Genomic DNA, 25,512 nt, shown 5'->3' on the forward strand with positions numbered 1-25,512 from the left:
TGATTAAATGGCAGTTGAATTTGGAACTTCTCAAGAACAGTACATATGCTTCAGTAATAATCACACGACCGACTGGTTTCTGTCCCTACAAACAGTGATATTCAATGTTTCTTACCCCTACATTCCCCTCTTTTGGAACATGATAATCCAATCTAACTCCTGAGCTATTGGGGAAGTAATATTTACGTTGCTAAATGAATCTATTCATACTTCTTCCGGTTCGGCTTTCCTTTAGGTATCTTGCTGAGGACACCGGCATCCAGCTTCCGGTAATTGTGTTGAAGCAGCCCGAGGACCTGGTATACAAAGCTGTCAACCTGATCATCGTATCTCTCATACAGAACCGGCAATGTGTGAGCAGCAACAAAACCTAACAAAGAACGAAGCATCAGTTCTCTTGCATATACACAAAACCAGATTACGCACCGTAAAACTTAGTTTTCAATTCCATGCAGAGAGTGATGCATAACGCAAAATGGTGAAAGAAAACGAAGCTTTTGTTATGTAAATGCAAAATTCGGATGACTATCAAATACTTTTTCTCCCGACCATCTTCATGGTTATCCCAAATTTTAAGCATCCTATTGACAGAACATGTGATGTATCAGATCATGCGGCAACAAGAGAGACTCGTTATCATTAGTGGTTGGAGCTCTCACCAATGTACAAAATGGTCAGCAAATTGCACCAGCTTCCTATCACAGCAGCAATCCACAAGCATCCTACAACCTGAGAGGATACCTCAACAGTTCAGTACAATCTTTAAAGACTAAGACTTTAGGTAAAAGTATATAAGAACAGGCTGGCATTCCTACGATAACTTAAATTGAGGACCTCATTTGAGGACCTGCATATCAGTCATCAGATCAACGATACATGGTTGAGATGCATAGTGAGTGAAGGGTGGATATGATGTACTTTAATCATATCTAATATAACAGCTAACATGCAATCTTCCAGTAACATTCACAACTTAGATCATATCCGTATAATAAATATAGAAAGAACAATAATAGTTGAAACATACCTTAAGGAATTGCTTCACATTTCCTCCATATGCCACATCTTGAACAAATGCCAACCCTCGATTAATTTGAGCACCAATTGAGACGGCAATATTGACGAATAAGTCCTCAGGCAGAACAAGTCGAGGTACTTTAGATGGGGAACTGCTGCCAAGGAGAAACAATACTGAGATCACAATATTCACCTCTACTGTACACAAAACAGGAATCAAGCAAAACGAAGAAGCTCAAAACTCAACATTGCAAAGTGACCTGCTAATCATGCCTGAAAAATTTGACCACAGGAACTGAACAAGCATGCCAACAACCAAAGCAAACCCCACAAGAGTCAAGAAATGATAATTGAGCCATTCGAAGAGCATCCAGACAACAGTTGCAGCAGTTAAAACACTAGCTGAAATTTTTTTGTTCCTCCACAACAAGACATCAGCAGCTACGTAATTCAACCATAAAAGAGAAGAATTAAATATAAGGAGACTTGGTGGAGGCAACAACTTATAATTGCATAGAACATGATCATTGCATGTAATGAATTATGAAACAGAATTATAATACATTTGCCTCCACCCAAAATGTGGTGGACAGGTTTCTGGCGTCCAAACAGCCGGTTGGACTGAGTGGTCACCGAGCTTGATGTCTCTTCCCCAAATAAAGAGCTAGATTTCAGTTTCGTATCAGCAAGTGTGCCCGCGATGTTGTTCACAAGGTCCTCGGTAGTTATTTTCTCAGGCATTGCTGCTACACTTCAAGAAAACAAACTCTAGTCAAGAGAGAAACTCTATACAGAAATTTTTTTTTATGAATTTGGAATTATTTAAAAGCACGAATAAAGAAATGAAATTTTCCTCGGTCTGCCTCCCATCCCCATCCTCCCCAGCCCAACCCCGCAAAAAAAAAAAAAAAAACAGATTTAGAAAAATCATCCCTGCTTAGATAGTGCATGCTATATGCATATGTCAATACATCTGTTGCCTCTGTATCTAACTTTTGCATAATGGAACAGTCACCACACAAGTTTTTCATCTGCCTTGCAGGATGCTCCTCGGTTAAGCACCCATTAAATGATTTACAAATAAAGGCACAAAAATGGTCATGCTAAAGCAATGTAACTAATAATGCAGGCACAACAAAAGGAAAAGGTAGGCAAGCACCTAATGCAGAACATTGCACTTTGTAGCCTCAAATAAAAGGAAACTGCTATCCATATGATATATTCTCTTTATACATGATCAGCAGAAAAAAGATTTGTGCTTATGCATCATTCAACCTTTATATACAAAGCACCAAATCCTCTAAGCTAACCAGATTCTCAACTGGATCATTGGGTCAGTCACATGAACAGACGTAACAGAAATTGCTCCAAGCTAACCACATTCTCTCAGCATCTAGACTCACATCCAAAAATTGTAGACCACCAAAAGGGAAAAATTCAGAAGAATATCTTGCAAAAGAAAATTTGGAAGATCACACAAACAAAATTTGCATTAAACAGCCTCTTTACCACAAGACCCATATTTATTTATAAAATTGATTTTCCTCAAATTATCAGTTCAAACCAGAAACTACCAACTGAAAGCGTAGAATAGAGTGGAGGAGTTCAAATGGCCCTCCAATGAAATCAAACAGATTACAAGGGAAATCACATTGACAGAAAGAAATTGTAGCCTAACAGAAACAACTGAACTAAGCAGGCATAACAGTTTTCACTCAACTAGCTCCAACACGATTGCTGCTCAGTAGACGATAAAAACTTTGTACTTGTTAACCACCATATCTCCAATTTATTAACCATAAATACACGAAAGTTTGTGCATTGAGCATTTGTCATGTGTTACTATAAGGACATCAACACGCCAAAAAAAAAAAAAAACTAGTTTCTATTCGCTCTGTGATCGGTACTTTATGCCAAGAAAGGGCAAGAACCACAAACTAAATGAAATACTGTAAACGGAAGTTTCCCTAAAAGATACTCCAAGCTGAACAATTTAACAATACTAGGGGGGAAAACCACCAATACCAAGACGTAATTTTGGAAAATGGAATCACAACAAACCATATAAACAAGTTCCAATTCACACAACTTTACCAAAGATAACAAAATTCTTCCCAAATTCTAATGACCCAGAAATTCAATTTCACATATCAACTAAAATCAACTTCCTCTAACAAAATCACTTCTTGAAAAGTGAAACTAAACAAAGAAATCACAATAAACTCAACCCCATTTCTACAATTCAAAGCATCAAAATTCATTACAAAAAATACAACAATTTGCAGAATTTAAGCCAAACGTAAAATAAAGCAATAACTAGAGAAAAGTAAAAGATGGGTTTTACCTGAGGAGATAAGATTAGAGCAAGAAAGAAGAAGCAAAGGATGATGGGTTCTTCTTGTAGATTATGAATTATGATGGCATATGAGTGCAGAGCACTGAAGTTGGAGAGGACAAGTAGAAAAAGAGCTCCAGAAACTAACGATAATTGGCGTGCAGGACTCGAATATTTGTTTTTCTATTAGAAAAAGGGATGTTAAGTATGCAAGCGCAGTCAAACGGTCGCCGCATGCATTTCTACCTTGAAGACTTGCAGTTGGTAAACTGTAAACTATATTCTTTTTTCTTTTTAATGAAAGAAAATTTCTGTTTAAATCATTATCTTGGTGCAAATAGTAGATTGTCTAATAGTTAGTGTATTCTTCTTCAATCGCGTTGAAATTATTTCTCCGTCTTTCAGTATAAATTAGTATAGAATATCGTTTGAAATTAAAACAATTACTTTTATCATTGCGGTTTAGCACTTTAGTTTAATGGTAGTTATCTATCCGACTCTCGTGAGTGGCGTTTTATATCAAATTTTTAGTATTAATATTATTATTTTTGATACAACGATATACATCAAAGAGAAACTAAATTGAAACCGCATTTGTCATTTCTAAAACTCAATTTCAAAATCTCTTAATTACAAATAAAAAGTAATATCGCTAAATTATAATTATCACTCACTCAAATTGTATTCTCAGAAATATTATTGAAGCCATGACAATGAAATGATGTTCACAACATGCATGTGGAACTTACTAAATAACAATTAGATTCACGTGAATATATTGTGAAAAAAAAAAAAATGGTTTTGTATGGTGTGCAATGGACAAGTGTAGGTTCACTACTTAAGTCCGATCCAGCGCTGAATTGTTTTTAACTTAACCTCCCCAATTACCTTGAGTGAAATTGGGTCGAATAAACCATACTAGATTTTAGGTGGAGTTTTATGTCCGGATCTCTTCTACCAAGGTCATTGGATCAAGTGATTCGGGGCTTTGAAATTTCATCCAACATTAAAAAATTATTATAGTTTTTAAGGGAATAAAACAGGTGGGTTGTTGGATGAAATTTAAAAAATCCGGATCACTTAATTCGATGACCTTGGTGAAAGAGATCCGGAGAGAATATATTCTCGAGTTTTATCTAAAAAAGTATCGAAGCTAGTAACCATGAATCACCTGATATAACTTGTGAGAATAAAATACCTACCTACACATACACACACGCACGCACATCACTTTTGAACAGAGTTTATTCATTGCTATTATATCCATATTAACGACTTGTATTGTATCGAGCCATACAACATGACTTACCAACTTCTAACTAATTAATGTCTACGTATGATTAATGGATACCGATTTAGTTAAATGGATGTTTGTTTAAACGTTAAATGTGGTAGTAAGTGGTAGTGTTTGGTGATCCTAAACGTATTAAGAAGCGCTTTTAACTAGAGTTGAATTTGATCAGTAACCAAGCTCGAGATGCCAAAACTGAAAATGGAGCCAACTCCTTCGGTTGAGCCATTTTTTTATGCCAACACAACCCCGCAGCCAGGCCAAACCGATCACATCGATCAGCCGACTTTGACGGTGCGGTTCGGCCGGCGACGGGTTTGTTTTTAGAAGGGAGTTTGAGGCCTTCAAAGGAAACCCATAACTAAATTGGTCCATTCCTCAGGCGGGCCCTCCTACAGAAAACATAACAAATGTCCAAAGTGCAAATGCATGACTTGGAAACAAAAAATGTACAAAGGCAAAATGAGAACAATGCCACATGTCACCAATGAAAACCTCTGCAACCTTATCCCACATCAAAATCTAATCTTCCAAGTCATCCAATTCCCTGATCCAATATCCAAAAATTAACCAACCATTTGCCTTCACGTATCACACAAAGAAACTTAACATATCCAAAAACCCAACTTTCCCCAGCTCACATTCTACACCACACTTGAGACGATCACAAAGAAGAGTGAGTGTGAAGGAAATGGCCTCCACTGCATGCTTTTTGCACCACCATGCACTAACTACCGCCGCTTCTGCCCGGTCATCATCGTCGTCACAGCGCCAAGTGGTGAACATCAACAAGCACAACCAGGTTGTGATCTGCCGGGCCCAGAAGCAGGCAGCCGGCCAGGAAGAAGAGAGCGGTGCTAACGTCTCACGGCGGTTGGCTCTCACAGTCCTCATCGGTGCTGCAGCCCTTGGCTCCAAGGTTTCCCCTGCTGATGCAGCTTATGGTGAATCGGGTATACACACTCACTCACCCTTACGAAACCTTTACGTAGTTAATTAATATACGAAATGTTCTCTTGTCAGACAATCTTTTCAATATGAACACTTGAATTGTTTGGTGTTTCTTAAAGCGTAGTACAAACTGACAGTCTAGCAACATAACACGATCTATGTATAATGAGCTCATTCTGCATTGATCAAAGTGACTTATAATTATTGATTGAATGCAACTGCAGCCAATGTCTTCGGAAAGCCAAAGTCGAACACAGACTTCTTGCCATACGTTGGAGAGGGATTCAAGCTATCCATTCCTGCAAAATGGAACCCTAGCAAAGAGGTTGAGTTCCCTGGTCAAGTTCTTAGGTACGAGGACAACTTCGACAGCAACAGCAATGTGTCCGTCACAATCACCCCAACCGACAAGAAATCCATCGCCGACTATGGCTCCCCCGAGGAATTCCTCGCGAAGGTGTACTAGCTTCTTCTTTTTTCCGATGACAATGTAAAATATGTTACAATTACATCGTCCAAGTACTTCCAATTACTAACAATTCAGTTATGGTGTGGGTTTTTCTAGGTGGACTACTTGCTAGGCAAACAAGCCTACTTTGGCAAGACTGAATCCGAGGTAATTAGTTGTATAACACACACAAAAATAATGCTAAAGTCTCCAAATTTGTTCACTGAATAACGTTATGTCACTAAACGAGGTTCATAATTGAACAAATGAAATATTGTCACATCACTTAACAAATAAAACTACGTGATCCTAAAAATACTCAATAGAAAAGCACAACGGTGGCAACTGTGTGAGTTCTTATGGAATTTGAATTTGAATATGGTATAGGGTGGTTTCGACCCGGGTGCCGTGGCCACAGCCAACATATTGGAGAGTTCTAGCCGAGTGATTGACGGAAAGCAGTACTACTACGTATCTGTGTTGACAAGGACAGCCGACGGAGATGAAGGAGGCAAGCACCAGCTTATCACAGCCACCGTGAAAGACGGCAAGCTCTACATTCTAAAGGCACAAGCCGGAGACAAGAGGTGGTTCAAAGGAGCAAGGAAGTTTGTAGAGAGCACTGCAAGTTCTTTCAGTGTTGCATAAGAATTTATTTGAGAGGGTTTGTGTAATGTAAATCACCTTAAGATTGTGAATTATCTTTGAGCTCTCTAGTTTTTCTTCTTCTTTTCTCCTCTCAAGTGTTTAAGAGTTGGCTATAACTGAGGAAATGGTTGAGCATATATAGTTGTTTCATGGAATTAAGAGAAGGACCATATCTCTTCTGCTTGTGTAAGTCAAAGAGATTACGGGCCTCTTACTCGAGTGGTTAAGAGCGTTTACCCTCGAGCGTCAGAGTTCCTATGTTCGTTCTATTGTTTCTATCGTTATGAAACTTCATAAATGGTATAGAATTTAAACACCAATTGCCATATGGAAACTTATACCGAGAGATTCAGAACAATTCTGAACAAACCAGACAGCAATTTCTGTTCCTCTGAAATCTGAATGCAATAGAATCCCTTAACGCATGAATAGCATGGAATGAATAACGCACAAACGTAAATCTACGAAAGAGGAAGCCTGCATCGCCAGATTGCCCCCATACAATTAGGGTTTACCGAAGAACGTACCAAGGAAATTTCTCGTGCACAGAAGTTCGGAAATCGATTCAAAGAAAACAAATCAAGATAATAAAATGAAACAGTAAATTTATTAATACTTGCTGCACAATCCACATGCTTGTTTGACATGAATGTCTGATTTTTTGAAGATGATAAAAAGGCATTTACACAAAAAGCAATGGTCAGAGAAAGAAATTATAACCAGAGATTAGCTTTTTCAAGTCTTTTTATCATGTTCCTCCATTACAATTTAAATGGATGCCATTGCTGTGTGCACCCCTGTGCTTCACCTTTTGCTCGCTCAGGCCCCATATCCGAATTGTACGGTCATCGCTGGCAGAGGCGAACATGTGCGGGTTTGCTGGATTCCAGCTGACACAATTAACAGCACCAGAATGACCCGGCAATGCCTCTATGAGCTCCCCTGAGCCTCTATGCCATACATAAACCTGCAGAGTGAAACCATCAATTAGCACTCTGAAAGGGGAGTGACAAGTAATCTTCAAAGCATTTATGTACACGTCCTCCTGTGATGTCCTCTTAATGCCATTGATCATGTTGACCTCACCGTACAGTGACAGTCCGAGATGATCCACATCATCCGCAATACACAAAGGCATGAATGAACAAATATCCAACAAAAAAGAATGGATTAAACTAACATATAAATGTCTGCGTTTTTAATTTAGCCTCCATGCCCTGGCACTGAGCGACTAAAGTGGTTCAACCCTCAATGTAAACAATACACACAAAAGAACAAAATAAACGTGAAGCCAGTCTCATATGTCATTAATGAAACTGCATCAACGGAACTACACTATCATATCTTGTACTCACAAAAAAGCAGGATGGAAGACATATAACTAATAACAGATTTAAACATGAACATTTATATGGCTGTTAACTGATATGTCTAGACATGTGATATTGATTATACGACATTGACGTTATTCAAAGGAAAACATAAGCAAAAAAATGCTTCAGCATCACTCTTCTATTTCTGCTTAAAAACTAAAAGCAAAGAGGGTTTAGGATTAACAAAATTCTTTACCTGTGAATCCTCACTACCGCTAGCAACAAAAGCTTCTTCAAGTCCACCAAAACAAGACCTGATAACAAATCGGGTGCGTTTGTGACCTTTGTACTTAGCGACAAGCTTGTTTTCACCTTCTATGTTCCAGAGATGGATTTCTTGGTTCAGAAGATTAACCAACAAGAACCTATTATCTCTTGATAAAGAAAAAGATGTTATAGTTTGATCTTCTTCAATAAATGTCTCAACTTTGGCTTCCCTGTCGAGGAGTAATATAGCATTCTCTCTACAAGTACTTATAAGTTGCTTCCCATCGCTAGTTATTTCCAAATCAGAGATTCTTAAAGTTCGTTGGCCTTTCCAACACTCCAGCTCTTTCCCATCTAACTCCCACATGCAGATACTCTTGTCACTGACACCAGAGAATATACATTTCCCATCTGGAAACCATCCACAGGACACCAGACCAACACCAGGTTTTTCATAAACATGGAGACATTCACCAGAAGAAACATCCCAAAGCCGGACAGCCTCCTCCACTCCACAAGTGAGGAGTTGATGGTCATCAGGACTCCATGAAACTGAGGAAACAGGTTTCTGGTGACCAGATAGTCTATGCTTTAAAGAAACCCCACCATTCATATCAACCTATACCCCAACAAGAAGAAGATTAGCGCATGATACTTCTGAGATAATAGGATCAAAATAAAAGACAAAAAGAAAGCGGTATAACGTTAAATAAGAATTACATGCAGAATTATCCAACCAAACTGATATTATCTTTTAAATTTTTTGTATTGCAACAATATAAAACACGCATACGTTAGCCTGGATTTGAGTTCAGATAAAACTTGAGCATGCCAGGCTCAGCCAAGTACAGTCCTTTCAAAAGTATGGTGAAAACTAACCGTATTTAATGTGTGTACCGTGTTATTTTCTTCTTTATGCAACTCAACATATCTATGAATGCATACGTCATGTACTTATCCCAAATGTATACATTCCAACCTCAAAGATTCTCCCACCCAAGATGAGGTTATGTAGGTCATAAACAGAAATTGTTGAACATACAAATCCTTATCTCGCAGCCATTAGTTGGAAAAGTGTCATCTAAGCTGCAGATACACACAAAGGATAACAATGTTTGAAAAAAAAAGGACAGAAATGCAGATACAAATCCTTATGTTTCATGCACTTGCAAACAATTTAATCTAGGGCACCACAGAATGAGTATATATTTAATACATGATGAAACAGAAAAGAAGCATGCAACAGTGTGAAAATAGATGGAAGGCCAGCATAGAAACTACATGTGAAGAAGGAAGCAGCAACGAGTGATCAATTTCTATATAAGACAACCTTTATAGATGACCGCCGACACAAGATTAAGCTCCATATGATATTAAAGTTACCTCCCATATGATTGCTGATTGATCACTTGATGATGAAGCTAAGTACTTCCCATCGTGTGAAAATTGCAGAAACCAGACTTCGTCATTGTGTGCCTGTAATATCTGTAAAATCGGAAGTGATAAGAAAGATATAGAATAAACATGATTATCATGTACAGCCAAATTCACAGTAGCATTTATAAATGTAAGAGCGAGGTAATCCAGATTCTAGACAAGGTAAATAAAATATCTACCAAAAAAGCATAACAAAAGAGTACGATGAGAGAGAATGAGTGATTAATCTTCATTAACATAGCAAGTCATGGAACCAGAAGATAGCAACAATGCAGGCTAACAAAACCAAAAATAAAATCAATGAAGATGGAATCAAACATAGATTAAGTGGTGCCAGTTACAGAAGCACTTGATACATTGTAAGAAAACCATGGGTTGCACATTCTGTTAAATTTTAAAGGTTGGAGAATGAAACTCAGGCTTTACAGTTTTACCCGTGTGCCGAATAAAATACACACCTTCTAGTATTGTTCACCAATTTTATTCATGGTTTTGTGAAATGCTAAGGATAATACCACATACTTTTTACTGACTCCCCTCCATTTTCTATTTTGAAGTCAAACTAATTGGAAGGACTAAAAGAACAAGACTGGAGAAGAATCCTCTAACTTATCAAACAGAATGGCTAGTTGCTTCTCACGGTACATAAACCCCCAATAAATGAAGACTTATTAAATAATCTCAGCTTACCCTAGATTGTGACCCATTCACTAATATTACTTAACTTCAAGAGATTAAGATGAGATAACTGAGATCAAAATAAATGAAGAACAAAAATTTGCATACACCATATTATATATGACCAAATCAGTAAACTTGATAAGCACACAGCACTCTATTAAAGCTTCAACCAAATCTAGTTCCAACCTGTAACGTTTGAGAAGGAATCTGCTCTTTCCCACACCGATGATCAGTGTACAATGACATTTCCTCGTTCAAGGTGTTGTGAAAAATGCAAGCATCACGTTGTAAGACAAGGGCCTGTTCAACCAAATGTTCCAACCGTCTGTCAAGTATCATAAGTGTTGGGGGAAGCAATTTCTGCAAGTCCTCCAGTAACTTTGATCGAGACTTGGCCCGCACAATGTTCTTACCAGGAGTCCCACCAAATGAAGGAGAAACTATGCAGGAAGAAAGCTCGCGAACTCTACTACCATTGATGCAGAGAGGCACAATCTCAGTCCTCAATGTCTTCAACGCATCCATGTCTTTTTCTTCATCTAGAAGTTCAAAGTACTTCTGCTCCAATATCATAAAGGAGGCTGATTTAACAATGGTTTCATCAGATAGACCAATTTTTTGCAATGTGTCAACACTTCCATCCCAGTTTCCATCCAGAATTTGCTGCATAAAGAGATTTACGAAAGAAGAATGCAATGGTATCCCAGACTCTTCTTCCAAATGAGCACCACTTTTCTTATAGCCAAGAGAATATAGCGCCTTAGCTATTAGTCGAACAAATTCCACCCTCTTAATAACTCCTTTTGAACCAACAACCTGTTCGTCCCCTTCAGATGGTAGGGGCCGAGCCATCAAGTCTCTTGAAGAGCCAGCTACAGGCTTTGCACAAGATGAACCGTTGGAAAGTCCTCTCAATTCTCCAGCGGATAATTTCATGCGTTTTGTGGCTGGTTCTTCATCCCCCACACCTCCCATGAAATGTGCACCTCAGCCCATATATTAATACAACGGTAGAGAAGCAAGAAGTAAGTAATTTCAGACAGCCAGTTGAAGACAAGAAACAAATTCCTGGATACAGTAGAAATGGTAATGAATATCTAAAAGCTAAAGTCTTATCCATCACAACATTAACATCTCTAAGTTGAGCACACAAAAGAAAGAACCCAATCATATAATACCATCTACATAGAGCATTAAAACTTCTTTACAAGATCTGATTGGAACTAGAACCAGTAAATTTTTTACCGCAAATGCCTGAAAATTTACAATTTCAGCAAGTCCATTCAATGACTTCAAGGTTGAGTCAAAGATATAAGCAAAGGAATCATTAGTTGACTGGTCCATATTCTAAGATCAATAATGTACATCAATCATCAAACTACTGATACCATGAATCCTGAAGAGCTTAAGAAGAACACACCAAACTGATGATATACCATTTAAGGAAACAGAATCAGTCCGATTTCAGTCCATAATATGCTCAAGAAAAGCTAAAATTTACCAAGAAAGGGAAAGACATCGTTTTTAACACCTAAAAAAACACATCTTAGTGATAATAGATCAGAACCCAAATCAGAAACAATCAAAAGTAGCAGAATCCTACTATCTTAGCAATCAAAACAAACCGAAACACGAAATCTGACCTTGAAAATTTCGATATGCAAAACATATAAACACATAAGAACAAAAATCCAACAAGTTCAGCAAGAAATGAGAACCAACCAAGAGGATTAGAAGCCGTCACAAGATTAACCCAGATTAAGAAGCACAAACAAAGCAAAATCCAAGATACCTAGAAACCGATTCGGGGTTTGGGAACCGATTCCGATCAAAAGAAGAAGAACCCAATACAGAAACACCCTCAGAAGTAATATAGGCGAGCAAGCAGCAGATTAAGGCGATAATTATGATGAAATTATGTGAAAAAAGAAAGAGCAGATTGCAGATTTCAATGAATGCCAAATGGGTAAATGATTTGGGGATTTTGAAGGGATGAATAAAGCATATAGATATACCGGTACCTTTATCGTATAACACACTGAGAGTTCCTCTTTTGCGTGGAGGAAACCACCTCAATGGGGGTTATATGTTAAAGAGAGAGAGAGAGTCAGAGAGATGAGTCCTGCAAGTTCTACTTGTGCTGCCTTCACAATCTTCCAATTTTATGGCTCGTTTACTAGTTGTAATAAAAGTTAGAATTTGATTCTTGTTAATGACTTTTTACCTCTAAATTGCAGATTTGCTGTCTTGGTGGTAGACCACAGTTCAAATTTGGGCCAATGCCTTGGGCTGGGCTTTTAGGTTAACATATTTATTTTTTTAACGATAAACCGACTTTATATACGACTCGATACCGTCACTAGATTATATATACTTGAACTCAACTACATTTTTTAAGTTGAGTATGTGTTCTTTCTTATCTTCTAATAAGAGATTTCAGGTTCGACTCATATAAATAATAATATCAATGCTCAACTACTATAATTGTCCTATTATATATTTGTTGACAAATCTTCGTATTGAGTCTATTGAATAATATAAAGTCCTATATCAGAAATCTAACTTAATTAGTAATGGACCCCTGGGCGACCTATGAAACTTTAACATGAGAAACCCTATTAATAAATCACAATATGACCTTTACAATGTGAGTCATGAATTTCAGCTATACGCTTGATGAGATTTATTCATCGAAATCAATATAAACATTGTGAAAAACATATTTGCACATAAAATAACGTGTGTGAAGAAATTAGTTTACAATTTTTCTTTTTAGATATATTTTTTTCATCAGAATGCTTACATTTGCATAAATAACGAGATTTGAACTTAAAACTTCGGTAGAATGCGGTTAAGCTAAAGTCATAGCCAAAAATAAAGGGTTAGCGGCGCCCCCACCGCTCATGTAAATCAAAGCATAAAAAAAAAGTATATGCCGAAGAAGGGCCAAAAGCACTACTAACTTGCGAAACACACAGCCCAACTCAAAACACCACCATTCGCAACCAGCAGCAGTCGCCAACTATTCAGGGCAGAGCCAGACGCCGATACCCCAACCTTCCACAACTCCACCGACTTTCTCTCTTTCTCTCTCTATCAATCTTCTTCTTCTTCTTCTTCTTCCTCGAGCCTTTGCATTTCTGTAACTCAGGCCCAGATTCGGAATTTAACGAACAAAGAAGCAAAAAAGAAGAAGGCCGGAGCCGAAGGAAGGGAGAGAGATGGCGAGGAAGAAGAAACATACTAAAGTTGATGAACCCACAAAGAACCGATTACTTGATGCACTCGAGCGGTTCAACGCTTCAACTGATGAAGGTAAAGTTTTAATTTTTATTAATTTAAAGTTCCTGGGTTAAACTGTGTGCTAATCAATTTTTGCAATTGATTGCATTTTAATCCGTGTTCGCTTCCGTTTCTTGGTGGGTTTTTGTGATTCGAAAATACCCAGTCATTGATTTTGTTTTATTTTTTGAAAATCAGGGTGCTTTTGATGTTTGTATGAATGTTTGTTTATTTACTTTTTGAATAATATGGGAATCTGATTGCAGTTTACACATTCGAGGCCGGTCTCTCGAGCTTCGAACGGGCTTTCGTGCATGAACAATGCAGGAGATGGTCTATGAAATCGAAGAGTAAAGGGTGAGTGTGCTTGTGACAAAATGTGGGTTATTTCAATTTGAGAGAAGCTTACATGTTCCCGTATTTTTGGAACTGAAAGAAAAGAGAAAATTTTCGGCTTTCCCATCTGCACGGTCAGCATTTTGGCCCTTTTCTACTTGGTTTACTGATAATGAACCTGAACTCTGTATAGGAAAGGGGAACACCGGTGTATCTCTGTTTCCAAAATTAGAAAGAAGAACACTGATGTACCAAGTCTCAGTTCCTTGACATTTTCCGAAGGCACAAAAGAAGTATTAAGTGACTTGTTCGTACATTACCCACCTGGTGATGAAGTGGAGGACTTAGAATTGTCTGGGAAAAGTAGCAATAAGAATGAGAGTGCCCAGCGGAAGAGGGACAATACGTTTCGCAAGCCTTTGATGAACAAGGAAGAAATTGCAAAGAAAGTGGAATCACTTGCTTCTAAATTAAAGAATAACGCTAACTTGAGAAAGGTATTTCTGAGCTCACTGATGTTATACCCATAGTATCATTCTACACAAATTTTAAGTCATATTTTCAAAACAGTAGTCTCAGCATGACAAGGTTTTTGTGGCTTTGTGCATGCAGATTTTTGAAGACAAGTCCAAGCTTCCAATTATGTCCTACAAGGATGTCATTACATCGACAGTTGAATCTCACCAGGTTAATTTAAAAAAAAAAATCACATACTTGGTGCTTTAAAAGTTATTAGCAATTTGTAAAAAAAAATAAAAGTTATTAGTTATGATCTGATCCCATTAAGTATGATATTATTTTGGTTCTCCCTAGTTTAAGCTAGATATGTGATGTTACCTTTCCCGAACATGATGGGGTTTGTTACTGGGTACTAGAATCCCTGTTTTGCCTACATTATTGAACCTTCATTCAACTTGAATGTATTTCTTACATAGGTTTTGGGGCTTAATGTTTGTTCTATGTTTGAAAACAGGTCATTCTTATATCTGGTGAGACTGGGTGCGGAAAAACAACACAGGTTACAATTTCTTTGCTTTGTCTTCTTTATGGTATATTTATCACAATGTGTCTTGAACCTCTGTTTCAAAGGAATTTCATGTCATATCTTTTTCTCACAAATTTATCTGTGTTTTAGCAATGAAGTGTTTAGTTGTTTTAGAGCTTCATTTGTTCATTTACTTTTTAGTAGGACTTTTGTTGAAATCAATCAGCGAGTTGGAAAGATTGGAAATAAATGAAAGATAAGAAAAGCAACTTTGAGCTTGATAAGTAAGGATGTTTTACTGTCTTATGATATTTGTGGAGTGCATGTACTGGTCTTGCAAGAAAACCCTGTTTGGTTGGTAAGCTGATCATATAATAGCGAGATTTATATTCAGTCATGAATTTGGAGGCAGGTTTAGCTGATTTAGAACACTTAAGGAACGTGAACAACTCTGTTAGAAGTATAATTATGAGCTTGTAAATGCATAGATAAGGAGATAGTCGGCATACATAGTTGTGGGTTGAATGCTTAGACACTGATGCATGATAGGTGGAAGGCCAAGGCTCCTCAATTCTCATATATGGTACAGTAAGCTACATCGAACACACACACACACACACACATATATTTAATGTTAAACCTGAATCTGGCAAATAATTAAGGATAATGCTATTCACACACCACATTTCACCCTCCACACACTCTTGTTAATTTTTGTCCATTGATCTTCTATAATTCATTCGATCCGATGGCCAAAAATTGAGAAGAGTGTGTGAGAAGTAAAAATGGGTGTGTGGATAGCACCACCCATAGTTAATTGTTTGACCTGATTCTACAAAAGACTTGGGTCCTATAATTAATTTTTGGGTGATTGAATTAAACTTTGACACGATCTAGGCATTGTGTCTCATCAGGAGGCACGTTGATCAAATCTTTTTTTGGTGGTGTGGGAATTGACTCATTTATTAGTGACTGCTAAAGGAGATTTGGTTGATACTACTTGTATGACATGGTAGGGTACTAGGGTGGAAGTTAATTCCTAAACTTTTAATATATGTTAAATGAATATGGAGGATCATGCTAACATTAATTGGGTAATGAACCTATTGCTTTTGAAAGCTTGATGTTTTAATACGAGGGGTGTTGCTTGTTTGATATTTAGCATCAACCCTGTCTTTTCGTATTTCATTTTTGGTTGACCAACTTTGAATGGTTTTTTCTTATATGATTACTAACTTTTCCTTTCATGGAACTACCATTGTTCTTTAGGAAATACTGATTGCGTATAAAAGTTGTGGTTTGTTAGGTCTTAGGTGTATACTATGATTTTTAGGGGACTAAGTTGGATATAAGTCTTGATGAATGGTACATGTTGGCTAATTGACCTGAGCCTTCAATTCAGTGGTTACAATAAAATTACTATTAAAAAATAAATGTCTTGATGTTTGTCTAGATGAGCCATAGTGATGACAAAAAAATGTAAGTCAGTAGGGGTTGCTTGTTAGAACTATGAGGAGATTTGTAATCTAAAATGGTTTTGAATTTAGTAAGACAAGTTTACGATATTTAGTTAGGATTACAATAGGATTAAAACAGGCTCACTTTTAATCTTACAGCCTAGATACCTCTGAACTCGCACTTCTAATATTGTGGCTATAAATTCTAAGGTTACATGAAAATCTGATACAGACAAGTAGAGTTTGTTGGATAAAGGGAAGACATCTTTGTTGGGTGTTTTGGGATCAAGGAACACCTAGAAAATTGCATGGAGATGAGTGCCTACGCTTATGACATATTTTAGTTGATGTGAACTCTTACAAAACCTGCTCCCATGGCAAAAGTGGTACATTTACTTTGCAAAACTAAGCCCAGTGCATGTCCCCATCTGGAGTAAAAATTCATCAAGATTTTGAATGTTTATTTAGTGAATAGCATTTCAAAAAAGGAGAGTTGGAGTATCTAGACTTAACAATGTTTGTGGATGTGCATTTTCAAAAGTGCAATAATAATGTCATCATTGGGAATTGGGAGTTAAAATCTTGATCAGGTTCTTATATTCATTGGATTAATCTGTTTCTATGATAAGCTTTAGTAGTTACCTTGTGTTTATCAGTCATGTGAAGATGTATATGACATGCTTCTAACATTTCTTTGATGTTACCTTTACACTGCGCACTAGTTTTTTTCTGCTTAATATACCGTAGCATTGATATTTTTATGAAGGTACTTACCATCATTACTTTCTGTGATTATATTTGACGCTGTGTTTGTTTAAAATGTGGTTCAGGTCCCACAATTTATTTTGGACCACATGTGGGGCAAGGGTGAGGCATGTAAAATAGTGTGTACTCAACCTCGACGTATCTCAGCCACTTCAGGTTGACCCTTGAGACTATTTTTTCTGCATACAGAACTTTTAGGTTCTTTTTTTTTAATATCCTTTTCTCTTCTCATTGTAAACAAAAAAAAAGTTCAATGCTTTGTATTTTGGTGTCCAGTTGCTGAGAGAGTCTCTCAGGAAAGAGGAGAAAATGTCGGAGATGATATTGGATACAAGGTAATGCTACTCATGAGTTGTTTTAATGTGTAGTTTGTCTTTTATCTTATGAATGACCATTTTGTCTTACATTGTTGTTAGAAGGCAAGTTGTATTGTTAGCGGCCTTGTATTCAGTTTAGGTATATCTACTAGACATGACTGTCACTAGGGAACAATATACTCCTGAGTTTTGCAAGTCATTAGTCAGTAATCTGGAGAGTTTGAACAAATTAATCTTTTCATTGGAAATTAGAGGGCAGAACTTGTTGTGAACACCTTTGTTGGGTGTTTTTGGTTGGTCTGATTGTCAACATGTAAAGTTGGTTGGTTGTGTCATTCTCTGTTATTTGGTATTAAATATATTCTTGGGGTTTATATTAAACCAGGGAAGGTTATATTCCTTGTGATTATACATTTCTGTGTGGAAGTATGCATAGGGTCTATTAGATTCCAAGTCTTATCTATCTTGTCTAATAGGATTTTCGAACTACTTATAACTTGTGACTAATTAACCTGTGTACTTTTGGCAATGTTAGATACGGTTGGAAAGTAAAGCTGGGAGGCAATCATCAATTGTTTTCTGCACAAATGGAATTTTATTGAGGATGCTAGTTTCCAGAGGTGCTGATAGATCAAAAGCAGATGCCTCAAACAAAGATACCGAGCATAATCTTGCTGACATAACGACCATTATAGTGGTACTGTACTTTCTTCATGTGGATTTTTTAATTTCTTTCTGGAACCTAGGAACAGATTCTAGTAATTAGATTATAGGGCTGGAAGGTTCATATGTGCATTCATTCATTTGTATTAGGCATATGCTGTTGAACTAATTTTATCGATACCAGTTTAAACATGTGCTCTCATATATATGCTTCCTTGTTTGTGTTATTGTGGATTGCAATTACAATTACTGGTGTTCATTCTGTAGGATGAAATTCATGAAAGGGATCGCTACGCTGATTTGATGCTAGCAATTATCAGGTATCTCTACAACATACCAATTTATCACCATTGAGTTGTTTGCTTGTGTTAATTAGCCTCGATGTCTATATGCTTTTGGTTTGCTTAAGAGCTCAAATTAGAGTAACTTAAATTTGGGAAAAGCCAAGTATGAGTAGCAATAATACTATCAAATAGTCAAGTGGAGAAATGTTTGAGCGACGTGCTACCGTGTATTGTAATTCATTACTGGTGGACATTAACTCTAGAATGCAGATAACTCTTGCAAAGTTTATCAATCTGGAACTTTCTATTCTGTTTTTTCTATATTTATTATTTTTTTGTGTGTGGTTTATGTGCAGAGACATGCTTTCTTCACACCCTCATCTACATCTGGTTAGTTCAAACATGTCTTCTGTTTTGGTGATTCTCACCAACATTTGTACATTTCTCTTTTTTTAGGAACTTATATTAACTGGTGATCCACGGTCTCTTTCCTATAATTCTTAACCTAACAGATATTAATGAGTGCGACTGTTGATGCTGAACGATTTTCAAAATATTTTGGTGGCTGCCCAATTATCCGTGTTCCTGGGTTCACTTATCCTGTAAAATCTCTTCCTCAGATAGTGACTTGTCAGTGGTTTGAAAAAATACTGTGGTTTGTTAATATGTTGATCTTGTGGTTCTTTTTTTCAGGTTAAAAGTTTCTATTTAGAGGATGTACTTTCTATCCTGAAATCTGCAGAACATAATCACATTGATAACACTGTAGTAGGTTTACAAACTGAAGACCCTGACTTAACCGAGGAAGATAAGCTTGCTTTAGATGAAGCTATTAATTTGGCTTGGTCTAATGATGAGTTTGATCGCCTTCTAGAATTGCTTTCTACTGAAGGAACACACAAAGTCTTTGATTACCAGCATTCATTAACCGGACTTACGCCGTTAATGGTGTTTGCTGGAAAGGGTAGAACTGCATATGTTTGCATGCTTTTATCTTTTGCTGCTGACTGCCATTTACGGGCCAAGGATGGAACAACCGCATTGGAGTTGGCTGAACGGGAAAACCAGCAAGAAATTGTTGAGATATTGAAAGAGCATATAGAAAATTCTCTTTCTAACTCAATGAAAGAACAACTGTTACTTGATAAATATCTCCAATATTTCAATCCTGAAAATATTGATGTGGTTCTTATAGAGCAATTATTAAAAAAAATTTGTAATGATTCAAAAGATGGAGCCATCCTTGTTTTCCTTCCAGGGTGGGACGATATAAATAAAACCCGGGAGAGATTACTTATGAATCCACATTTCAGAGATTCTTCAAGGTTTCTGATAATAGCTCTACATTCGATGGTTCCATCTTTTGAGCAAAAGAAGGTCTTCAAACGTCCCCCTCACGGTTGCCGTAAAATTGTTCTTTCAACTAATATGGCTGAAACTGCCATCACCATAGATGATGTTGTTTATGTTATAGACACTGGTCGGATGAAAGAAAAAAATTATGATCCTTATAGTAATGTATCAACTCTTCAGTCTTCTTGGGTGTCAAAGGCAAATGCCAAGCAGCGAGAGGGCCGAGCAGGCCGTTGCCAGCCTGGAATCTGTTATCATCTCTATTCTAGACTTCGAGAAGCTTCATTGCCAAACTTTCAGGAGCCTGAGATTAAGAGAATGCCAATTGAGGAGCTCTGTCTTCAGGTAACATTTCTGCTCATTTTTTGAACCTCTTTGAATCATGACAGAGATTTCATACCTGTTTATTTACTGCATTGTATCAGTTCTCTGTTAACATTAGTACAAAGTCTACGTCTATGAAGAAAATACTTTTGCCCAAATGGTTGCATCGTTCTACTGTTGACATGTTAAAGTTCCACATAATTGTTATTCCCTTGCTCCTACCCCCTTTCCAAAAAGATTCCACTTCCAAAGAATTAGTAAAATGACGAGTTGTGTGATCATAAATAAGAATGATAGGCATATCTGCGTGTCATACGTAGGTGGGATGTTTTGCAATTGTTGAGTTATGTTTTAGTCACTTCTGTTCTTTGTTTTCTTGCATGCTGCTTGTATTAAACACACAAATTGCTTGCAGAAACTTGATTCTTAATATAAAGTGATTTGCATTATATGCGGTAGTAATATTCGAAGTGATAAGAGAACAAGTGTTGTTTAAATTTATAATTTGTATGGTTTTGCTGTACAAGAGTAGCTTTTAGGGCTAGTTTGGTATTGTTGTGCTTTAAAAAAAAAAAACTCTGCTGTGTTGTGAGAATAAACAGCTCTAAAATAAAATTGTTGAGTGTTTGGTAAACTTCTATATAAATTGATGTGAATATGTTAAATGACTAAAAAGGATATGATATTTAATGTGATATAATAATTGTCCAAGAGAATAATGTAGGGGCAATGATTGTAATTTTGTAAAATATGTGGAGGTATACTTGCCATTTGAAAATTTCATTAAATGGCCACTGATTACTATGCTTTGGAAAAAAAAAAAACATTTTTTTTAGAAGCATGGTAGACCCTAATTCTACTTTTCTACTGTCATTGACATCAGTTTTTTTTTTTAAAAGTACTTTTGGTTTTTGTTTTACCAAATACAATTGATGTTCTAGATTTTTTAACAAGATGCTTCATTTTTTTAAAAGCACCATAATCTCAAACCAGCCCTTTGTAATGTCTTAAAGCTTTGTGAGATTTTGGTTCTGGTTGACAGGTGAAGTTACTCGACCCAGAATGCAAGGTAGAAGAATTCTTGCGCAAGACATTGGATCCCCCACGTGCAGAGACCATACGCAATGCAGTTTCTGTTCTTCAAGATATTGGGGCACTGTCGCTCGATGAGAAACTTACAGATCTTGGAGAGAAGTTAGGCACTCTACCTGTTCATCCACTGACGAGCAGGATGCTTTTCTTTGCAATACTGATGAACTGTCTAGACCCAGCTTTGACTCTGGCATGTGCTTCTGACTACAGGGATCCATTTGCCCTGCCTATGTTACCTGATGAAAGGACGAGAGCTGCTGCTGCTAAATTCGAACTTGCTTCATTGTATGGTGGCCTTAGTGATCAGCTAGCAGTCATTGCAGCATTTGACTGCTGGAAGGCTGCAAAAGAAAGGGGTCAAGAGAGAGATTTCTGTTCTCGATACTTTGTGTCTTCAAGCACAATGCACATGCTATCTGGTATGCGTGGGCAGCTCCAAAAGGAGCTAAGTCGGCATGGGTTTATTCCCGAGGATGTATCAAGATGTAGCTTGAATGCAAGGAACCCAGGTATACTCCGTGCTGTTCTTGTGGCCGGTTTGTATCCAATGGTGGGTAGATTGCTTCCTCCTCTCAAGAATGGGAAACGAACTTTAGTAGAGACTGCTAGTGGTGGTAGAGTTCAATTGCACGTCCACTCAATTAACACTAAGTTATCATACAAGGCAAATCCTGGGGAACGTCCTTTGATTGTTTATGATGAGGTAACTCGCGGGGATGGGGGTATGAATATACGGAACTGCACTGTTGTCGCACCACTTCCATTATTATTGCTTTCATCAGAAATTGCTGTTGCTCCAGCCGATGATGATGATGACAATGACGAGGGGAGTGATGTGGAGTACATAGAGGATGGAAGTGATGAAGATGTAATGGAAATAGATCGTAAGTCAGGTGGACAACGCGAGGAGAAAATTATGTCGTCTCCTGATAAATCAGTCAAAGTTATTGTCGATTGTTGGCTTCATTTTGGGTCCAAAGCTCTTGATGTTGCTCAAGTTTACTGCTTGAGAGAACGCCTATCTACAGCAATCTTATTCAAAGTACTTCATTATTCTTTTACGGCTTACTTTGCATCGCAATTTGCAGTACCTCACAATAATTCATTTATATCCCGAAACCTTGTTGATTTCCAATCTGAGTTTCTGTTCACTTTGTTGTAGGTTACGCATCCAAGGAAAGATTTGCCTCCTGCTCTCGGGGCCTCTGTCTATGCTATCGCATGTGCTCTATCTTATGATGGTCTATCTGGGATCACATTACCGGAGGAATCTGTGGAGTCACCGACTTCTGTGCTGGAGAGTCGAGCATACTTGCAATTTCTTATCAGCGGTAACTCACATGACCAACACATCCTCCGACCACACTCTAAACCAACACGTAACACAGGCCATAAACTTTCTTACTCTCCCAAACCATGTGAGGGGCATGGAACATCACTTATGAGCCATAACGCACACCAAACACATCAGTCTGCACTTGTGAGCCATGGGACACACCAAACACACCTCAGTCCACATGAGAGGCCTCCACCACAAGGTACTAGTGTACTTGCCGCTAATGGAGCAGTGAGGTCTTATGTGAAAGGAAACAAAGCAGCCAACTTGAGTGGCCCTTCAAGTCACAGCGTTGGACCACCGCTTCATTCGGCTTCCATGACTGCACACCAGAAGCCTCCATCAGAAGGTACTAGGTTACCTGGCATTAATGGAGGGGCAAAGGTGAATGAGCCATTAAGTCAGACTGTTGGCCAACCAGTTAAGTCAACTTCGAGGAAGAAGCGTAGGAATGGTGCCGGGTAAGCGGTGATTACTAATGAATCTAACTGCATGTTGTAGGCTGTTAGATGGGCGTAAGCTGGCCGCGTAGAAGGCCTAGCAGTGGTGGGTATGGCGGATGTGGTTATTGATCAACCTACAGATTTGCATTGCCCTCTTTTAGGCCCATGTTATGAATTCTGTCATTTTATAGGATGTGTAATATACCTTCACATTGATCGTTCTAAATCTCCCGACATGTATTCCTCCAGGAAATTCTTATTTGCCAACATTTTCCTGCGAACAAATGAACGCATCCGAACCGTAGGTTCGATTTTATTGTTAGAAGATCGGTGAAAGCGAAAATGTTTTTGGTTTGATTAACAGTTCATATAAGTTTATATCAGTAACAAGCTTGAAGTGAAAATCTTGGTTAAGAGGAAGCCATAAAGTTCTCTTATTATTGAACGACATGGCCAAATTTTGGTGGTTGTCTCTCTGAACTGTAGCAATGCCAAACCCTACTTGTTGGACTACCTATCACAAGTCATCGATCAAGAGCAAGTGGACTATTGCAACAATTTGGAAATAAAAAAGCGTTTTATCTACTCTGAGATATCTTTTAGACCAACCGAAGGGTCTAGAGGGCCAAAGGGCTTGTGGCCCCACTAGACAAAAAAGGGCCAACAGGCCAGCCCAAATGAGCTAGTCGGCCCTGGGCCGGGCTGGAATTCAAACAACCAACGGTAACTAGCTGATGTCATGCTAACGTCAACTAGTCGTTATTTTTGAATTTTTTTTTTCAAAATTTGTTTAAAAAATTAAATTTTTTTTCCCTACAACTTCCTAAACCATTAAACATTACATAACATTAAGCAACATAAAACACCATTGAACACTATTTAATAATATTAAACAACATTAAATAACATTAAACAACATAAAAATTATACAACATAAAAAAAAAACATTTAACAACATGAAACTTAAACAACATTTTTAAAAACATTTAACAATATAAAACTTAAACACCTACTCCATACTTCTTTGGGTCCAAAGATGTGCAACAAGATCCTGTTGTAGGTACTTATTTGTGGCACGGGAACATATCATTCTATAGCGCCTCATGTACTCATTTATAAAGATACTACTAGTTCTTGGATTGAAAGGTAAATTAGGCACATCATATATTTTTGCACGAGCCCTTCTTGACCTATTTGGATCGTCTTGATTGTCATCGGACTCTCCATCAGTATACCCATCTCACTTATCCTCCACAATCATATTGTGTAATATGATGCAAGACATCATGATGGAGTCCAAATTTTCTCGACTCCACCCTCTTGCCGGTTCGCTGATGATCTTCCACTGTATTTGTAGAATACCGAAAGTTCTCTCAACATCTTTCCGGTATGCCTCTTGGTGTAAGGTAAACAACTTTTTAGCTTCATTCGCAGGGTTTGGAATTGATTGGACAAGTGTCGCCCACTTTGGGTAGATGCCATTTGCCAAGTAATACCTCATATTGTACTGACAGTCGTTAATGTAGTAGTCAAGTTGAGGTGATTTACCTTCCGTCATGCTATTGAAGAGGGGCGAACACCCAAGAACTGTAATGTCATTTTGGGATCCATGGACTCTAAAGAAAGCATGCCAAATCCATGTGTCATACGAGGCAACCGCCTCTAACACAACAATTGGCTTTCTTGACATTCCGCAGAAGTCTCCTTGCCATCCGGTGTGATAATTCTTCCAATCCCAATGCAAGCAGTCTAATGATCCTACCATGCCCGGAAACCCACAGTATTCAGCTTTGCGAATGAGCCGATTCAGATCTTCTTGATTTGGCTCACTGAAGTACTCCTCTTTGTAAGACTGAACAATTGTGTTATAAAATTCAGTAAGAGTATCAAGGCATGTAAACTCAGACATAACATATGTTTCATCAAGTGAATCAGCTGAGGAGGCATAGGCCATCATTCGGAGTGCAACAGTAACCTTTTGATGAGGTGAGAAATTAGGACGGCTTGCTTTGTCCCATTTTTGTCAAAAGTATGGATTAACCTGTTGGACATCACAAAGTAAACGCTTGAAGACATGACTCCTCATCCAGAAGCGACGGCTGAAACCCTCTTTTGTGTACACCGAGTTGGGGTTGAAGTAGTTGTTCATCAAATTGGCATGCATCATCGCTCTGTTTCGTGGTTTGTAAGAGCGATCAGCAATAGAGCCACCCCATTAAGGTTGTTCCTTAGTTGGCTGACACACCATGGCTACAGTCATGGCTGCCATATATTATGTGTTGCGCCATGCTTCATCTTCTACATTAGACTCCTCATCTTCTCGCCTCATCTGCGTCCATTTTTCTTCCAATTTGGAATTGGATGAAGACCCCCAGTTGGAATACGAAGAGAATCCAAAGTTGAAATTCATTGCAAACTTGAATTGAAAGAGAATTAATTCAAAGGTGTGTGAATTATAGCCCAATATCCGCCTTATTTATAGCCCAT

At 37.8% G+C, this 25,512-nt stretch overlaps 4 protein-coding genes across 15 annotated transcripts; 2 read left to right on the forward strand and 2 right to left on the reverse strand.

The window, feature by feature from the left end:
• On the reverse strand, positions 1-3,547 carry LOC126583832 (reticulon-like protein B8). 10 transcript variants are annotated; one of them, XM_050248357.1, is made up of 7 exons: positions 3,362-3,547; positions 2,340-2,410; positions 1,581-1,768; positions 1,278-1,458; positions 1,028-1,172; positions 660-729; positions 1-370 (listed from the first exon to the last, which is right to left on the reverse strand). In XM_050248357.1, the coding sequence occupies exons 2-7, from the start codon at positions 2,345-2,347 to the stop codon at positions 201-203; spliced, it is 762 nt and encodes a 253-aa protein (XP_050104314.1). In that variant the 5' UTR covers positions 2,348-2,410; positions 3,362-3,547; the 3' UTR covers positions 1-200. The 10 variants fall into 10 exon arrangements, with proteins under 10 accessions (XP_050104314.1, XP_050104316.1, XP_050104315.1 ...); XM_050248359.1 differs by lacking the exon at positions 2,340-2,410 and having other exon boundaries at positions 1,581-1,763; positions 3,362-3,545; XM_050248358.1 differs by lacking the exon at positions 2,340-2,410 and having other exon boundaries at positions 3,362-3,545.
• A 1,702-nt stretch (positions 3,548-5,249) lies between these two features.
• Positions 5,250-7,010, forward strand: LOC126634655 (oxygen-evolving enhancer protein 2, chloroplastic-like). Its single transcript, XM_050305190.1, has 4 exons — positions 5,250-5,596; positions 5,819-6,051; positions 6,160-6,210; positions 6,430-7,010. The coding sequence occupies exons 1-4, from the start codon at positions 5,335-5,337 to the stop codon at positions 6,688-6,690; spliced, it is 807 nt and encodes a 268-aa protein (XP_050161147.1). The 5' UTR covers positions 5,250-5,334; the 3' UTR covers positions 6,691-7,010.
• Positions 7,011-7,278: 268 nt separating this feature from the next.
• LOC126634654 (WD repeat-containing protein 26 homolog) lies at positions 7,279-12,568 on the reverse strand. Of its 3 annotated transcripts, none has more exons than XM_050305186.1 (5): positions 12,410-12,568; positions 10,575-11,456; positions 9,654-9,755; positions 8,260-8,889; positions 7,279-7,657 (listed from the first exon to the last, which is right to left on the reverse strand). In XM_050305186.1, exons 2-5 carry the CDS (start codon positions 11,361-11,363, stop codon positions 7,439-7,441), a joined length of 1,740 nt encoding a protein of 579 aa, XP_050161143.1. In that variant the 5' UTR covers positions 11,364-11,456; positions 12,410-12,568; the 3' UTR covers positions 7,279-7,438. The 3 variants fall into 3 exon arrangements, with proteins under 3 accessions (XP_050161143.1, XP_050161144.1, XP_050161145.1); XM_050305187.1 differs by lacking the exon at positions 12,410-12,568 and adding an exon at positions 12,181-12,403; XM_050305188.1 differs by lacking the exon at positions 12,410-12,568 and adding an exon at positions 12,111-12,403.
• An 807-nt stretch (positions 12,569-13,375) lies between these two features.
• Positions 13,376-23,368, forward strand: LOC126582264 (DExH-box ATP-dependent RNA helicase DExH6-like). Its single transcript, XM_050246336.1, has 14 exons — positions 13,376-13,703; positions 13,937-14,027; positions 14,200-14,503; positions 14,619-14,693; positions 14,980-15,024; positions 17,279-17,369; positions 17,490-17,548; positions 18,066-18,227; positions 18,461-18,513; positions 18,834-18,867; positions 18,990-19,079; positions 19,171-20,175; positions 21,197-22,288; positions 22,409-23,368. Exons 1-14 carry the CDS (start codon positions 13,610-13,612, stop codon positions 23,045-23,047), a joined length of 3,834 nt encoding a protein of 1,277 aa, XP_050102293.1. The 5' UTR covers positions 13,376-13,609; the 3' UTR covers positions 23,048-23,368.
• The last annotated feature ends 2,144 nt before the right edge of the window (positions 23,369-25,512 follow it).

This window comes from Malus sylvestris, chromosome 9, assembly GCF_916048215.2.
Source record: "Malus sylvestris chromosome 9, drMalSylv7.2, whole genome shotgun sequence".
Lineage (NCBI taxonomy): Eukaryota > Viridiplantae > Streptophyta > Magnoliopsida > Rosales > Rosaceae > Malus > Malus sylvestris.

Coding starts and splice junctions, on each gene's coding strand:
- LOC126634654 (XM_050305186.1), bottom strand. CDS start 11,363: ATGGGAGGTGTGGGGGATGAAGAACCAGCCACAAAACGCATGAAATTA. Junction 8,890..9,653: donor AATCAGCAATCATATGGGAG/GTAACTTTAATA, acceptor GTTGGGGTATAG/GTTGATATGAATGGTGGGGT. Junction 7,658..8,259: donor GCGGTAGTGAGGATTCACAG/GTAAAGAATTTT, acceptor TTCACTCTGCAG/GTTTATGTATGGCATAGAGG.
- LOC126583832 (XM_050248355.1), bottom strand. Junction 1,459..1,580: donor CATTTTGGGTGGAGGCAAAT/GTATTATAATTC, acceptor TGAATTACGTAG/CTGCTGATGTCTTGTTGTGG. Junction 371..659: donor GCTGACCATTTTGTACATTG/GTGAGAGCTCCA, acceptor GTTCTTTGTTAG/GTTTTGTTGCTGCTCACACA.
- LOC126634655 (XM_050305190.1), top strand. CDS start 5,335: ATGGCCTCCACTGCATGCTTTTTGCACCACCATGCACTAACTACCGCC. Junction 5,597..5,818: donor TGCAGCTTATGGTGAATCGG/GTATACACACTC, acceptor ATGCAACTGCAG/CCAATGTCTTCGGAAAGCCA. Junction 6,052..6,159: donor CCGAGGAATTCCTCGCGAAG/GTGTACTAGCTT, acceptor GGGTTTTTCTAG/GTGGACTACTTGCTAGGCAA.
- LOC126582264 (XM_050246336.1), top strand. CDS start 13,610: ATGGCGAGGAAGAAGAAACATACTAAAGTTGATGAACCCACAAAGAAC. Junction 17,549..18,065: donor GAGATGATATTGGATACAAG/GTAATGCTACTC, acceptor TGGCAATGTTAG/ATACGGTTGGAAAGTAAAGC. Junction 18,228..18,460: donor ACATAACGACCATTATAGTG/GTACTGTACTTT, acceptor TTCATTCTGTAG/GATGAAATTCATGAAAGGGA.